General features: G+C 39.4%; 1 protein-coding gene across 1 annotated transcript in view; it reads right to left on the reverse strand.

Moving 5' to 3' along the window:
- Positions 1-15,196, reverse strand: part of UMAD1 (UBAP1-MVB12-associated (UMA) domain containing 1) — a 139,294-nt gene that overhangs the window by 36,985 nt on the left and 87,113 nt on the right. The window contains 1 exon segment of the mRNA XM_065398217.1: positions 3,365-3,450. Within this exon segment, the coding sequence (XP_065254289.1) occupies positions 3,365-3,450 (86 nt within the window).

Below are 15,196 nucleotides of genomic sequence, written 5' to 3' on the forward strand. Positions count from 1 at the left end.
AAATTGCAAAGAGAATAATCAAGCCAGGGGCAGATGTGACACTCAAGAAGAAAGATTCCATTGTTTTATTAGAGGGGGAGTAAGGATTCATTGAAATGGATCCTCATTAGATGATTTAGTTTGGTTGATAAACCTCAAAAGGACCATAGTTTTAAATGTCTTTTTCCTTTAAGAATAAACACAAGATCAGTTATCAAAAATAATCAGTAGTATGAATAAATTATAAATCAAAGTTATACTACATTTTCAACCTTGGGACTCATGTTTGTTTTCTTGCTTAATCTTCTTCCAGCTCTTTTCCAGAAGCCTTTTCTACCAGTTCAGCAAATCAGTTTTTGGTTGCTCATTATTTTAAGCTAAACAACACTCACTAGTGATGATGAATTAAAGATTACCATATCAGGCACAGTTTTTAATCCAGATTTTAAAAAACCTGCAGACCTTATTTAGTGTCACCCACTATTAAACGAACACTAACATCATGCAGACCTCCAAGATACCAAGGAATTACTCAGACCAAGGCCTTCATGGTAATAAATGTCACAATGACACACAGAAAGCAGAAGGAGAAATAGTTCCAAGGCTAAATTAGATAGCTTTTCCTAAACATTTTATGTATGATGGTTAACAGGAAAACAAAACAAAACATTTCATTGTGGTACTGCATATATTTAAAACTATAGGACTATGCAGAGTAGGTTCATGTTTAGAAAAACATCATTTATTTATGAGGGGGAAAACTGAAGTGCTTGTGTGTGTACCATGTACAACATTTTTGGGGTGCAAATGCATTAACATGACATATGGATAGGTTCATCTTGTTTATCTGTAATTGCTTCTGTTTCAATGCCTAACTTATCTCGTTATAATTAATTACACCAACATATTTATAACTTGTACCTTACCATTACCAGAGAGCCATCTTTAAACTTTGCTAAAAGGTTCCCTTTCAAAATCAATACTGGAGTGTATGCTGAACATAATATCACAATCTTAGCTATGTCTCCAGCTAATTACTAGTAGTATCATTCTTTTCAAGCTGGAAAACAGGTAAGGGCTGACAATTTATGCCCAATCACAGAGGATATGAGTCTGTTACAGCTCTTCTCTACAGAGCTCATTTGTTCAGCTTAAACTGTAGTTGCTCAGGCTTTCAGTTCTGGGGGACTCTGATTCAATTCTTAATGTGTTAGCTAATATAACAATTGACACATTTTCATATTCCACACCTGACAAAGTTAGTGGGAAAGATCTTCTGATCACTTGACTACATGTGGCTAAGACTTCAAATTTGATTGCCAAAAAAAAAAAAAAAAATTGTTAGATTTCTCTGCATTCTTCTTGTTCTTGACTATTGTCCTAGAGTTTCTCATTTTTATTTTATTATTTTGGCTTATGTAAACCTTACTTGATCTTAAATATTTTCTTTAGTCTTCACTATTGTATAGATTAAATGTCCACTGCTACCAACAGACTAAGACAGAGTCAGAACTATTATGATGTAATAATTTATTTCAAATTCAAGTAAAAATTTTCAATACCTAATACCATGTAGGTTTCTAATAGGTTTGAAATAAAAAAAACTGATCATACCAAGCTGTACTAGATTAGTCCTTCGCTAGTGCTGTCTGTTGTTGCTATCAAGTGTTCATACTGCGACTGGGTTCATAAAATACATGGTGCTCTTGGTCCATCTTCAAGTCAGTACCATATAACCAGATGGGGCTGGAAAACATCTATACTTGGGCCATTCACTTATAATGCATCACGTCCTGGAGTGTGCTTTGCTGTATATGTGGGTGCGAGTTTGTTTTGATTAAGTTCATTTTGAAAAACTCACATTCTATCTTTGTGGCGTTTAGGACAATGAAAACAGTATTTGCATCAAGGCCTATATATCATGAAAGCTTTGTTAAACCTTTACTTGCACTATCATTTGTTGAGGATTTGGTGGTATTTACATAAACTTTTAGATGCACCACTGATGCAAAGCATTCTTTTCTTTCTCACTCAACACTACTCTTCTGGGTGACACCCCAAGACAGTTTGGGCATCAGCTCTGCCTAGCCTGCTTGCTGGCCCATTGAGGACCATCAGCTATACAACTGACCCATTGAGAGAAGGCAGATAAACCTTATGACTCAGCAAGGCATGCAGGGGCATGCCTATGGACAGAACTCTAAGGCTTTCAAGCCATGTGCTGGGCAGCTTGTGTTTGAAACAAAGGAAGCACAGGCCACATGGCAAAAAACTATAAAAGGCAGCTGCATCTTCCCCATTTTGTCTTCAAACTTGCTTCTTACCTCTGAAGGAACTTTGCTAAAAACTGAAGCTCTGAACAAAGGACTGAATGACCCATCCAAGCTGTGGATGTGTTCTAGAGGGACAGCAAACTCACCAGTACTGCTAGGAACCTGATATACGGACTTTGAAGTGTTTGTATGTATGTGACTGCTTTACCATTTAGCATCTCTCTTCTTGTTCTTTCTTTTTTCTTTATTATAAACCTTTAGTTTTAGACACTAAAGGATTGGCTGGCAATGTGGCATTTTGGGTAAGATCCAAACCTATAGTGAGCTGGTAATGCGGCTGACCCTTTGGGGTCAGAAGAACATTTTGTATATGTGAGCAGAGTTTAAAATAACTTCTCACTGTACTGGACCTAGGTGCTGATTGGGAGCCAGAGACTGGAATGCAATAGATGGGGGGCTGTGTGATTTCTTTTTTGCTTCTTGATAACCAGTGTGGGAGATCAGAAGTGCAGCTGTGACTGCTTGGGGGGAGTTTAACTTCAGTGTTACCCACCAGTCTTGGGAGTATCTCTCCCTTTCACAGTCTACCCTGACCTTGGCTTTTCCAGCAAGGGCTGCCCCAGGCAGATAGTTCAGTGGTTTGGGTGCTAGCCTGGAACTTGGGAGACTCAGGTACAATTCCCTACTTTGGCAATTCATGTGTGACCATGATCAAGTCATTTTCTCTGTGCCTCAGTTCTCCGTCTGTAAAATTGGAATACTACTACTTTACAGCTCCGTGGTGAGGATACAAAGATTACAGATTAAGCAGCACTCAGATGCTATGCTAATGCAGGCTATATAAGAATCTTAGATTGATAGAAAAAGGCGTGAATGCAACAGCGCTATTACAGTTGTGTTTCTCTACCATACTGACTTTTCTTTGACTCTCAGCAGGACCTCAGTTTATTTAGTTTAAAAAATTCAATCACATCTATGCCCTTGTCTGCAAAGCTAGAGCAAAATCTACTACCTAATATCCTTAGAAATCTCTGAAACAGCAGCAGTTTATTCAATACTCTTCTGCTAAGAAATGTCACCAAAGACACTTAAGGAAATGTAGTCTCTCTTACCTGAACAGGTTGACTGTATGTAGGTCCTGTCTCAGGAAATGAGTTTTTATCTTCAGATGCTCTTCTCTGTTCATTAATTGTATCACCTATCAAAGCAAAAAAATAAATTTATTTTAGTGAAAGGTTTTCCATTTTCCACACAAACTAGTAAATCAATTTCTAGAGTACTACTCTGTAATTATGAGATTCACTGTACCAGGGAGAATTAAGTCTACATATAATATGTCATTTCCACATTTATATTTTCCAACTTGAAATCAAGGGGAAAAAAACATATACATGCATTTTGGAAAGCAGTCCACACAGTCATAATTAGTGGTGGTCCATGAGACAACAGATTAAGATGAGACCCAAATTATGAAAAAAAATCTAGAACCCTTGTTTTAGACTGTTCTGGGAATATTCCAGCAGAGCCAGTCTGGAAAAAGCAAAAACGCTGTCAGCCTTTGAGAGGCAGCAGCAAAGTGGGGATCTGGAGCCTAAGCACATCACACACACACAGTTAAAAGGCATGCACCAGCCAGTTGTCTTCAAGAAGATGTGGTGGATGCCACAGATGTAGCAGGCAAAATCATAGTAAAATTCTAAAGACTATGAACTTGAATTGATCTTGAGGAGCAAAAGTAAAAATAATAATTTTAATAAACAATATAAGAATGGTGAGGAGATAATTTGGAAAGGTGCAAAAATTATTTTAGTCAGATTATCCTGTATACGCTCAATTATCCAAATAGCATATGAACATAAGAATGGCCATACTGGGTCAGACCAATGGTATATCTAGCCCAGTAACCTGTCTTTCAACAGTGGCCAGTGACGGATGCTTCAGAAGGAATGAACAGAATAGAGCAATTTATCAAGTGATCTATCCCCTGTAGTCAAGTCCCAGCTTCAAGCAGTGGGAGGTTTTGGGGACACCCAGAGCATGGGGTTGCGTCCCTGACCATCTGCGCTAATAACCATTGATGGACCTATCCTGAATGAACTTATCTAATTCTTTTCTTAAACCCAATTGTACTTGCGGCCTTCACAACAAGTTCCACAGGTTGACTGTGTATTGTGGGAAGAAGTACTTCCTTATGTTTGTTTTAAACCTGCTGCCTATTAATTTCTTTGGGCAACTCCTGGTTCACGTGTTACACACTTCCTTATTCACTTTTTCCACACCATTCATGATTTTATAGTCTGCTATCGTTTCCTCCATTAGTTGTCTCTTTTCCAAGTTGAAAAGTCCCAGTCTTATTAGTCTCTCCTCAAATGGAAACTGTTCCATTCCCCTATTCATTTTTATTGCCCTTCTCTGTGCTGCTTCCATTCTAATATATATATTTTGAGATTGGACAACCAGAATTGCACACAGTATTTAAGGTGTGGGCATATCAGGGATTTATATAGTGGCATTATGATATTTTCTGTATTATCTGTCCCTTTCCTAATGGCTCCTAACGTGGTGTAAAATTTTTGGACTACCACTGCACATTGAGCAGATGTTTTCAGAGAACTATCCACAATGACTCCAAGATCTATTTCTTGAGTGGTAACAGCTAATTTAGAGCACATCATTTTGTATGTGTTGTTGGGATTATGTTTTCCAATGCGCATTTCTTTGCATTTATCAACACTGAATTTCATCTGCCATTTTGCTGCCCACTCACCCAGTTTGGTGAGATCCCTCTGTAACTCCTTGCATGTTGGCTACTTTTGGGGGGCTTGTTACGGCTTTTAAAGTAGCTTGTTGCTTTTTTTTTATTGGCTCCCAGGCCCAGCGAATCAGAAAGCTTGAATGGTGATTGGCATTTGGCTCCAGTTGCCGCATCACCTGCGTACCTGTGCGTGGTGATATGAAGATAGGGTGATCTGATGTGCATGTGGACCCTGTGCTTTGTTAAAAAACAATTTAAAGATCCTGCCTGACTCCCGTCCCAGCGCCCGCCACTGTGGGTTGCACAGCGGCTCCGTGCACCATGCCGGACAGTGCTGGGGCAGGGGAAGGGTGAGGCGGGCCAGCTGTGCTTGGGGGGAGGGGGAGGAGAAAGAGCTCAGGGGAGGAGCTGGGCCAGGGGCTGTGGCAACAATTGATGCTGTGCTGCAACTTATCCAGGTCCAGGAGCGAAACTTTCTGCATCATCCATGTGAATGGGGTAGGTGAGGTGGCAGGGAGAGCCAGGCCGGGGCGGCAGGGGGAGACGGGCTGGGAACAGAGCCGGGGGATATCCAGGCTGGGAGAGGGGGGGAGCCGAGCTCCGGGGGTGGGAGGTAGAACAGGGCACAGGACTTCGGGGCAGGGGGTGGAGGAACCAGGCTGGGGGGAGCCGGGCTGGGAAGGGAAAAGAGCGGGAGGGGGGCAGAAGTAGACAGGGATGGCTACGGGGGGGAAGGAGGAGGGAGGGGCAGAGCCAGGCACAGGACTGCTGGGAGGGCAGAGCTGGGCTGAGCTAGGGAGGACTGGAGCCTGGCTCAGGGGGCAGCAGAGGTGGGCAGGGATGGTGGGTAATTGGCAGGGGGATGGGGATTAGCTGGAACACGTCACAGTTCTGTTACCTAAAAATGGCGGCTCAGGTGTGGGAATCTCCCTCACATCCTATTCAGTGAAGACTGATACAGAGAATTCACTTAGCTTCTCTGCAATGGTCTTGTCTTCCTTGAGTACTCCTTTTGCACCTCGATTGTCCAGTGTCCCCACTGATTGTTTGGAAGGCTTCCTGCTTCTGATGTACAGTACTTATATTTTTATTTTTTTGCTATTAGATTGTGTGTCTTTTGCTAGTTGCTCTTCAAATTCTTTTTTGGCCTTTCTAACTATATTTTTACACTTGTCTCACCAGAGTTTATGCTCCTTTATATCTTCCTCAGTAGTATTTGACTTCCAATTTTTAATAATATATTTTTGTTTCTAACCACCTCTTTTACTCATTTTTGGTCCTCTTATTTTTTTTTATTTGGGCTATATACATATAGTTTGAACCTCTGTTATGGCATTTTAAAAAAAAGTTTCCATGCAGTTTGCTGGTATTTCACTATTGTGACTGTTCCTTTTAAATTTCCATTTAACTGGTTTCCTCATTTTTGTGTAGCTCTCCTTTTGAAGTTAAATGCTATTGTATGGGTTTCTTTGGTATCCCCTTCCACTCCCCATGGAAGTTAAACTTAATTAGATTATGGGTGCTACTTATGGTTACTACTTATTACTGCACAGAATCTTATTTTAGTCAGTTGCTCAACTGAATCACTCCCTTCTTCTTCAAGTGCTTTAGGACTGCTCCTTGAACCAAAAGGGCAGGTCTCTCTAGAACTGCTCACTCTGAAGTTCATATTACTAGAGTCAATAACTTCAGCCCAATGCGTGGAGAACTGAGGCACCTTATTATCTTGCCACCATATATGCAGTTTTTCCAGATACTGTTAAGGTTAAATTATTCCTAAAGTGTTTACCGAGTTTTATTATTACGCTAACCTTCTATCCCAACCCTTTAGAATAGGCAACTGAATTATCTGGGTGTGAACTCAAGGTTTTGTTTGTTTGTTTTTTTCCATCTCATTCTCAAGGTTTAGGAAAGTTATTTGTCTGTTGGATAATCACCAATATGGAAAAGCTATTTCTAAGACCCCCATTGATATACAGTCTAAGCATTTGTCTAACCTATGATCAATCTTATTGTCCTTATCACCTGAGTGTCAGGGATCATTCCTCTAGAAGCATTCTCTGGTTCCTGGGCAGTAAGGACTGAGGCATCTGTTGTAGAAATGTGTAAGGTTGTCATGTGGACTTCCCCACACACCATTAAGTCTCATCAGCTGGACCTTCTGTCTGTGCAGGATACCCCCTTTGGGCAAAAGACACTACAAGCAGCACTTTAAGGTAAGCCCTCTTCAATGGATACTGCTTCCTACACCTGTCAATTATCTCTAATTCTTTTCCCTAGGGTTGGAGAGAGGGATACATGATGACTATTTCTCACTGGCAATATATATATATATATATATATATATATATATATATATATATATATATATATATATATATATATATATATATATATATATATATATATATTTTTTTTTTTTAAATAACTCTCCAGCATCCTCTTGATTTTTGATGAAGGGTGACACTGTTTTGCCCTCTCTACTCTCTGATTCTGCTTTGGCAGTACCGTATCTCACAGAAGAGAGGAGGGGTTGATATACTGAGCTCATTGTCACAAAAAACCTTTGCCTCCTTGATTCCAGGTAAGGGGAAAAAAGTTGATGGGAAGAATGGGACTCAATGCTTTACTCTTACTGTCTTCCAGTAGGAGAAATAACAACAGAGTATTATCTGTGAGCAATATCCCCTTGTATTTACTTTTTAGTTTTACCATTTTATGATTTCTCATTTTCTCTAATTCAACATTCTTTGAAATTAGAGTTCTACAGCCCCTACCTTAGTTTACAAGGCACAGATGTTGTTCAGCAAAGAATATAGGTTATCGTCATACAACTCTATATTTCACCACAAGACAACAATTTCTACAAAATTCAACAGTACAGATTTTTTGCTTTTTAATGAAGTCACTTTCTAAGTGATTAATTCAACTGCAAGACAAATCAACTGATCAACCTGCAAGACTTGTATGAGCTATTCCACAGAAACTACATTTTTGTATATTATAACAAGCTGAGACAGCATGGGCTTTGCCAACTCTGCACTAACTGAATTTAATCCTAATGCAGTAGAAAAACTTTCTACTGTGCACATCTTTTGGATCTCTCTTCCCATCTGTGCAAATTGCTGTGTCTCTCCCCATATATACGATGAGTAATTCTCAAAAATTTCATTTTAAAGTTCAACTTAAAACTGTATCCAAAGGACAATGACATATACACATGGAAAGGCTCTCAAAAACTCACTGACATAATATTTATGGATGGCAATATTTGTAAACAAATATACAGTTCAATTTGTGACTCTGAACTCTGAAAGTGGAAATTCTGAGGCTCATAATCATGATATTCTTATCCAAAATTACATCGCTACAGTAAACACTTTCATATGGACGGGATGGTACTTTCCTAGTACCATCTGATCAGATCAGAATTCTTGTACCATCGAAGATCAGAATTCTTGGTTTCTATCCTTGGTTCTGTTATGAGTCACGGTGTTACCGAGGCCAATCATTTAACCTTTCTCTGCTGTTTTCTGTAAATGTGCATAAATATGAGTTACCTATCAAACAACAATGTTCTAAAAATGTTATGTTTATACAGTATTTTAAAATTTTCATATGAAAGGAGCTACGCAAGTGTGAATTATTATGAAGTTAGACATAAATTACAATGCATTTTAAAAACACTTTCCTTGCCTGTGCTACAAATTATGAAGTGCTTAGCTTGTTCATGGATTAGATAGCATCAAAGAAGCAGGAAAATAGGAAGATATATAGTAAAGAGAAAGAAAAAACCACAAGAAGGAACCGCAATGAGTTTAAAGGAAAGAGAAACTAAGAGAGGAAGATTTTTTTTAAAATTAAAAAACAAAAACAAAACCCCCACATCACTAGACAAGAAAACTTAAAGTAGTGGTTCTCAACCTTTTCCAAATCAGGACCTCCCTGGGGTCCTTCTTTTAGCAATATGGGAAGGAAAGGACAGTAGCAACCACGTAACACCTGTTTGTGGTTCCCCAGGTTGACCCATATTCTGAAAAAAAAAAATTAGAAGACAAGAACAAAAGGGAAAAATGTGAGTGTTGTGAACATTGTACAAAATATGGGAAAAAACATGGGCTAATGAAACTGAGGGGATATAACTTTGCTCAAATCAGCTAACTATTTAGACACTAGACAGGTCTTTTTTAAAGCTCTCACTGACCACTTGTACATTCATCCGAACAACAAGCTGGGGCGGCTTTGCAGCACCACAAGGAGATACTTGCACAGCGCCTCATTTGATTTAGTACTAATAGATTAAAAATGACCTATTATACTTGCATGTAGTTGCTTAACTTTTTCCTTTAGATATTTTAAAATTAACAACATAATGATATATCTGGAAGTAAGAGAAGAATATACAATAGCAAAATTCGATCAAACTGAGGGATGAGAATGAAGAATGAATCTTCTAAATAGGCAATATTTTTATACGAAATAACTGTATAAAAGCCTCTCTCCCCACAGTTATTATCCACTATAATTTGAAAAGAACTCTCCTACCCTACAGCTACCTCTCCATACATGCGCCACAAAAAAAAAAAAATAATAACGCAATAAGCTTTAGAAAAAGCAATTTAAAAACTGATACACTATAGCCTGTAAACCAAGTCTATTGTCTACATTTCCCAGGCAAGAATACTTGTAGATCAAGAGATTGTGTCCCTTCCTACCTATTACTTAATACAATCTCTCTCTAAATTGCAGCCTCTTTCAAAATCATAGGATTGCAGTGGTGAATCCAGAGATCTAAGATTCTAATGGAAGGTTTATGTTGCACCCATTGCAGTATTTGCATACCATCACGACTTTCTTTGTGGGAAGATCAATGTTACTCCCAGGTTTAGAACCCTAAGGAAAAGCAGATTCTTTTCCTCTAACATAATATTGCACAATAATCTACTTCTTCCCCCAATAATAATCTCCTGAAAACTCCTGCGTGTCCTAAATGGTATACAGTAACATGAAACCATTACACAATGACAACATATGAAAAAAGGAATTCCGAACCGAAGACAATTTTACTAGACAGAGAGAGGGCATAACCTTTCCGCAGTACCAAAAATATATATATTTCAACAGCTAACAAACACTAGTCTTGGTCTCCACAATAAAATTAACAGTAGTAATACACTTACTAACTTTAGTGACCTGATGTACTTTAATTTGTATGAAAAACTGGCTATTTTTCCCTATTTTCATCACCAAAATTAAACATGTGTGTCTAACCTGTGCTCAGAAACAGTGAAAACATCATCCAAAACCAACAGAATAGCTAATCTCTGGATCAGACTTCTTTCCTGCATAACCAGCCCCATACAACAAAAGATTAAGTGCTACATTTTTTAAAGAGCAAATACGTCAATAATGTGTATTAACTGGGATTAGTGTTATTTTCAGATTACTTTTGTGCTTTAAAATGGTTTAATATTTCTAGGAACTTCACTTTAAGGCCAGTTTTGTAAAGGAGACTCTGAAACAGGGAACTCCTCATTTACTTTTATCCTCTAATATAAATTTATTTCCATATTGTTTATCAATTTAATTTTATAATTAAGGGTTTTTTAAAAAAACATTTAGTAAAATTACTTATGAAAAACCCACAGATTTTTCATATTTATCACTTTGATACATAAGAAACTTGCTAAAAACTGTTGATTCATTCTTTTTATTTTCTTGTTATACTTGGAAATAGAACAGTACAACTTCCTTAGAAAAAACTCTGACCTTTAAAATACTGGGATTTTACGCAAGTCTGCTGATCATTTTAATGGAAATCATACAAAGATAAAAACAAACAGATACTTCTTAACAGAATCAAGGAAAATTTATTATAATTTCTCTGTAACTAGACAATTACCATAGACAAGCTATAATTTAGAGAGAAAATCAAGGTGAATGATCACTAGAAGGCTAGTACACTAAAAATCCATGAAATACAGGCACCTTTTCAGCTGTGTCTTCCAGGTAAATGTGAAACAAAACCACCACAAAATATGAGATGCATTTATTTCATAGCTTTAGCAACACAGAGTTCATACAACAAAACAAATGCATTTATGGATTGTTTGGATACTGCATAAACAGATATAGCAAAGTTACTACCACCAAAAGCTTTATTACTTGTATCATTTGTGGACAAATTGAAAAACTACCATAACCACAAATCATCGAACACATATTACAGTGAAGTATAATGACCACAAAGAGCCTGACCAGAGTCAGTTGGAAATTTTCTGATGGAATACTTTCAGTCGGAAAATGCCAATTCATCAAAATCAAAACATTGCTGGAATGTGCTGATTTCAATTAAACTTACGACAGAAACCTGCCTAATTTCCTGCCAGTTCACCTATCCCACCTTCACAGACTGACAAGACTTCCAAGCTCCTGGCTCCTCAGCAGCATGCTTTGCTGGAAAGCCTGAGCAGCCAGGCTCCACACTCTTTGGACGCATGGGATCCTTTAATTTCCTGGCTCCCAGTCTGTTTGGCAGAATGTCTGGCAGGCTATTGGAGAGTCCAAGTTCCTTTACAACAGTGGCTCTCAAACTTTTTTTTTTTTTACCGGTGACCCCTTCCACATAGCAAGCCTCTGAGTGCAACCCCACTTATAAATTAAAAACACTTTTTATACATTTAACTCCATTATAAATGCTGGAGGCAAAGCGGGGTTTGGGATGGAGGTTGCCAGCTCGCGACCCCCCCATGTAATAACTTTGTGACCCCCTGAGGGGTCCCCGATCCCCAGTTTGAGAACCCCTGCTCTACAAACCACCTGGCAGGCTGCAACTGAGTAGAATCTCCCAGGGCTTTCAGACTCCTGGCTGCTTCATAGCCCATCTGACAAGCTAGCAGGGAGACAGGGCTCCCGGGCTCCATGGCTCTTCAGCAGACTGGGGCTACGAGGGCTTCTAGTTCACCAGGGTCTGCAGCTCCTCAGCAGCCCAAGCAAAGGCTCCCAAACTCCCTGACAGCCTGCCTGTAGGAAACCACTGGGCAGACTCCTGGCTGCCTGGCTCCCAGGCTCTGCTCCTCCACTCTCCAGACTGCTCTTGTCCTAAGATGACCAGCTGGCAGGATGCTATGGAGCTCTGGCTCCCAGATTCCAGGGGCTGCGTTGCAGGCTGGCTGGCCAGCTTCATAGGCTCCCAGCTGGCCAGTTCCCTGGCAGCTAATCTGGTGAAATGCCAGTTAGCCAGGGCTCCCTGAGCAGCCCAAGGAGGAAGCCAAAAGATTTCTGTTTTGGTTCTCCCAAAAGGTAGTAGGTCCTGTTAAAAAAAAAAAAAAAAGAAAAAAAGAAAAAGAAAAAGCTTCCATCACAATTTGGTACAAATGTTTTTTCTTCAAAATATGAATGAGCCTTTTCACACGACAGAAAAATTGTTTCCCTGTCATCTCTAAACCTGATCGCTGGAAGAAAGTCTTCTTCTATATATTTAAATTAGGCCTGATATTAGTTGCAATAATTTCAAGGTTTGATTTTAAACCAGTTCAGTTAAACCAACACAACATTGTCTATGGACAGTCTTAAAGTCCACTTAAACTTGGTTAATAATGATTTAATCTGTGTTAGTAAATTACAAGTACAAACTAAACAGGACACTACCAGTTTTTAAACTAATTTATGTTTAACCATGCAGGCATTTACACCCATTTAACGAAAACTTTTCTTTAAGAAACTTCTACCACCATAACATTCAACAATTTATTTCCTTACTCTCTCAAAAAAGTGAAAGATTAGGTGGTTTCATAGTTTAGAACCATGAAATATGCTACTGGTTTGCATATGACATTATTATATAGTAAATCAGAGGATCTTATAGTATACATCACATCTCATGCCATACATCTTAATACTGGGGATCTGTAATTTGTAACCAAAACTGATGTTGACAGACAATTAACTTGCATGCAACTGAAGGAGAGAGGAAATGCATGATATGAATTAAAGTATTTCACTGCTTCAAATGAGTGCACTGGAAGAAACATTCAGCCCATCATCTATTTGGTGGTATTTAACTTTTAACAGAAATGCAGGGGAGGTTTGGAGTTTCCAGTTCATTCCTCAAATGCAAGGAACAACTGACCAGCTTTAAATTTTGGTTGTTCATTTGGGTGCAAACTAGTATTTTTCTCCTTGCCATGTCTTGTGGGATACTTAACATTGTTCACTTCCTTCTCTGAGTCATTAATAGCATTGAAACTACAGATATGGTAGTACTGGGAATTCAGACTGTGATGAGTTTTAGTAAATTCAAATCATGTTGATTGTTTATTTTTTTTTCTCCCTCTCAACGATATCTTCATTCCTATAAATATATGTCAGAAGATCGAACACACTAAGCCCGAGATTACAGTTCTTCAACCTTAAACCCTTGCTTGTGATTTTTCTTTTTTCATTTTCTCTGCCAGAGACTTTATAGGACGATACCACAAACACATAGCTTGATAGTTATCTTAAACAATATCATCTTTTATTACTAACATTCTAAACAAAACAAGTTTAACAAACTTTTTGTGGTTTATTTTGTATGTGGCTAGACAGCCATTGTTTTAACCCAAGGGTAGGCAACCTATGGCACATGTGCCGAAGGTGGCACACGAGCTGATTTTCAGTGGCACTCACACTGCCTGGGTCCTGGCCACCGGTCCAGGGAGCTCTGCATTTTAATTTAATTTTAAATGAAGCTTCTTAAACATTTTAAAAAACCTTATTTACTTTACATACAACAATAGTTTAGTTATATATTATAGACTTATAGAAAGAGACCTTCTAAAAGGTTAAAATATATTACTGGCATGGCAAACCTTAAATCAGAGTGAATAAATGGAAGACTCGGCACACCACTTCTGAAAGGTTGCCGACCCCTGTTTTAACCACACCTATCATGTTACATAATGAAAATATAATAATAGAATATGCACTACAATGATATTTTTTATATTGATTCATCAGTTTATTTAAACAATTAAAGCTACACTACCAAATGAAACCGCTAACTTTGGAGAAGTGCTCCTGGCCAATTTGTACAAAATGAGATTAAACAGTTGCAATTCTGTTTTACTGTTCACATTACCCAGTACAGCAGTGATCTTTTACTTTTCTTTGTTGACAGAAAAGGTTCTAAGTTTCTCAAATCTCAAAGAGCCCTGCATCCCAAAACTGAAGATTCCATTACTCCATAAAGCTTTTGAATTCTCATATTCTTAGGCCTGGTCTACACTAGGAGTTTATGTCGAATTTAGCAGCGTTACATCGGATTAACTCTGCACCCGTCCACACAACAAAGCTATTTAGTTCGACAGAGGTCTCTTAAATTCGACTTCTGTACTCCTCCCCAACGAGGGGAGTAGCGCTAAATTCGACATGGCCATGTCGAGTTAGGCTAGGTGTGGATGGAAATCGACGGTAATAGCTCCGGGAGCTATCCCACAGTGCACCACTGTGTTGACGCTCTGGACAGCAGTCCAAGCTCGGATGCTCTGACCAGCCACACAGGAAAAGCCCCGGGAAAATTTGAATTCCTTTTCCTGTCTGGCCAGTTTGAATCTCATTTCCTGTTTGGACATCGTGGCGAGCTCAGCAGCACTGGCAACGATGCAGAGCTCTCCAGCAGAGATGGCCATGCAATCTCAGAATAGAAAGAGGGCCCCAGCATGGACTGATCGGGAAGTCTTGGATCTCATCGCTGTGTGGGGCGATGAGTCCGTGCTTTCCGAGCTGCGATCGAAAAGACGGAATGCAAAGATCTACGAGAAGATCTCAAAAGCCATGGCAGAGAGAGGATACAGCCGGGATGCAACGCAGTGCCGCGTGAAAATCAAGGAGCTGAGACAAGGCCAAAGAGGACAAAAGAGGCAAACGGACGCTCCGGATCCCAGCCCCAGACATCCCGTTTCTACGAGGCACTGCATTCCATCCTAGGTGCGGCCGCCACCACTACCCCACCACTGACCGTGGACTCTGAGGATGGGATATTGTCCACGGCCGGTTCCTCGGACATGTTAGCGGACGGGGAAGATGAGGAGGACGAGGCAGTCGACAGCGCTTACAACGCTGATTTCCCCGACAGCCAGGATCTCTTCATCACCCTTACAGAGATCCCCTACCAACCGTCCCCAGGCGTTAACCCGGACACAGAATC

This window comes from Emys orbicularis, chromosome 2, assembly GCF_028017835.1.
Source record: "Emys orbicularis isolate rEmyOrb1 chromosome 2, rEmyOrb1.hap1, whole genome shotgun sequence".
Taxonomy (NCBI): Eukaryota; Metazoa; Chordata; order Testudines; family Emydidae; genus Emys; species Emys orbicularis.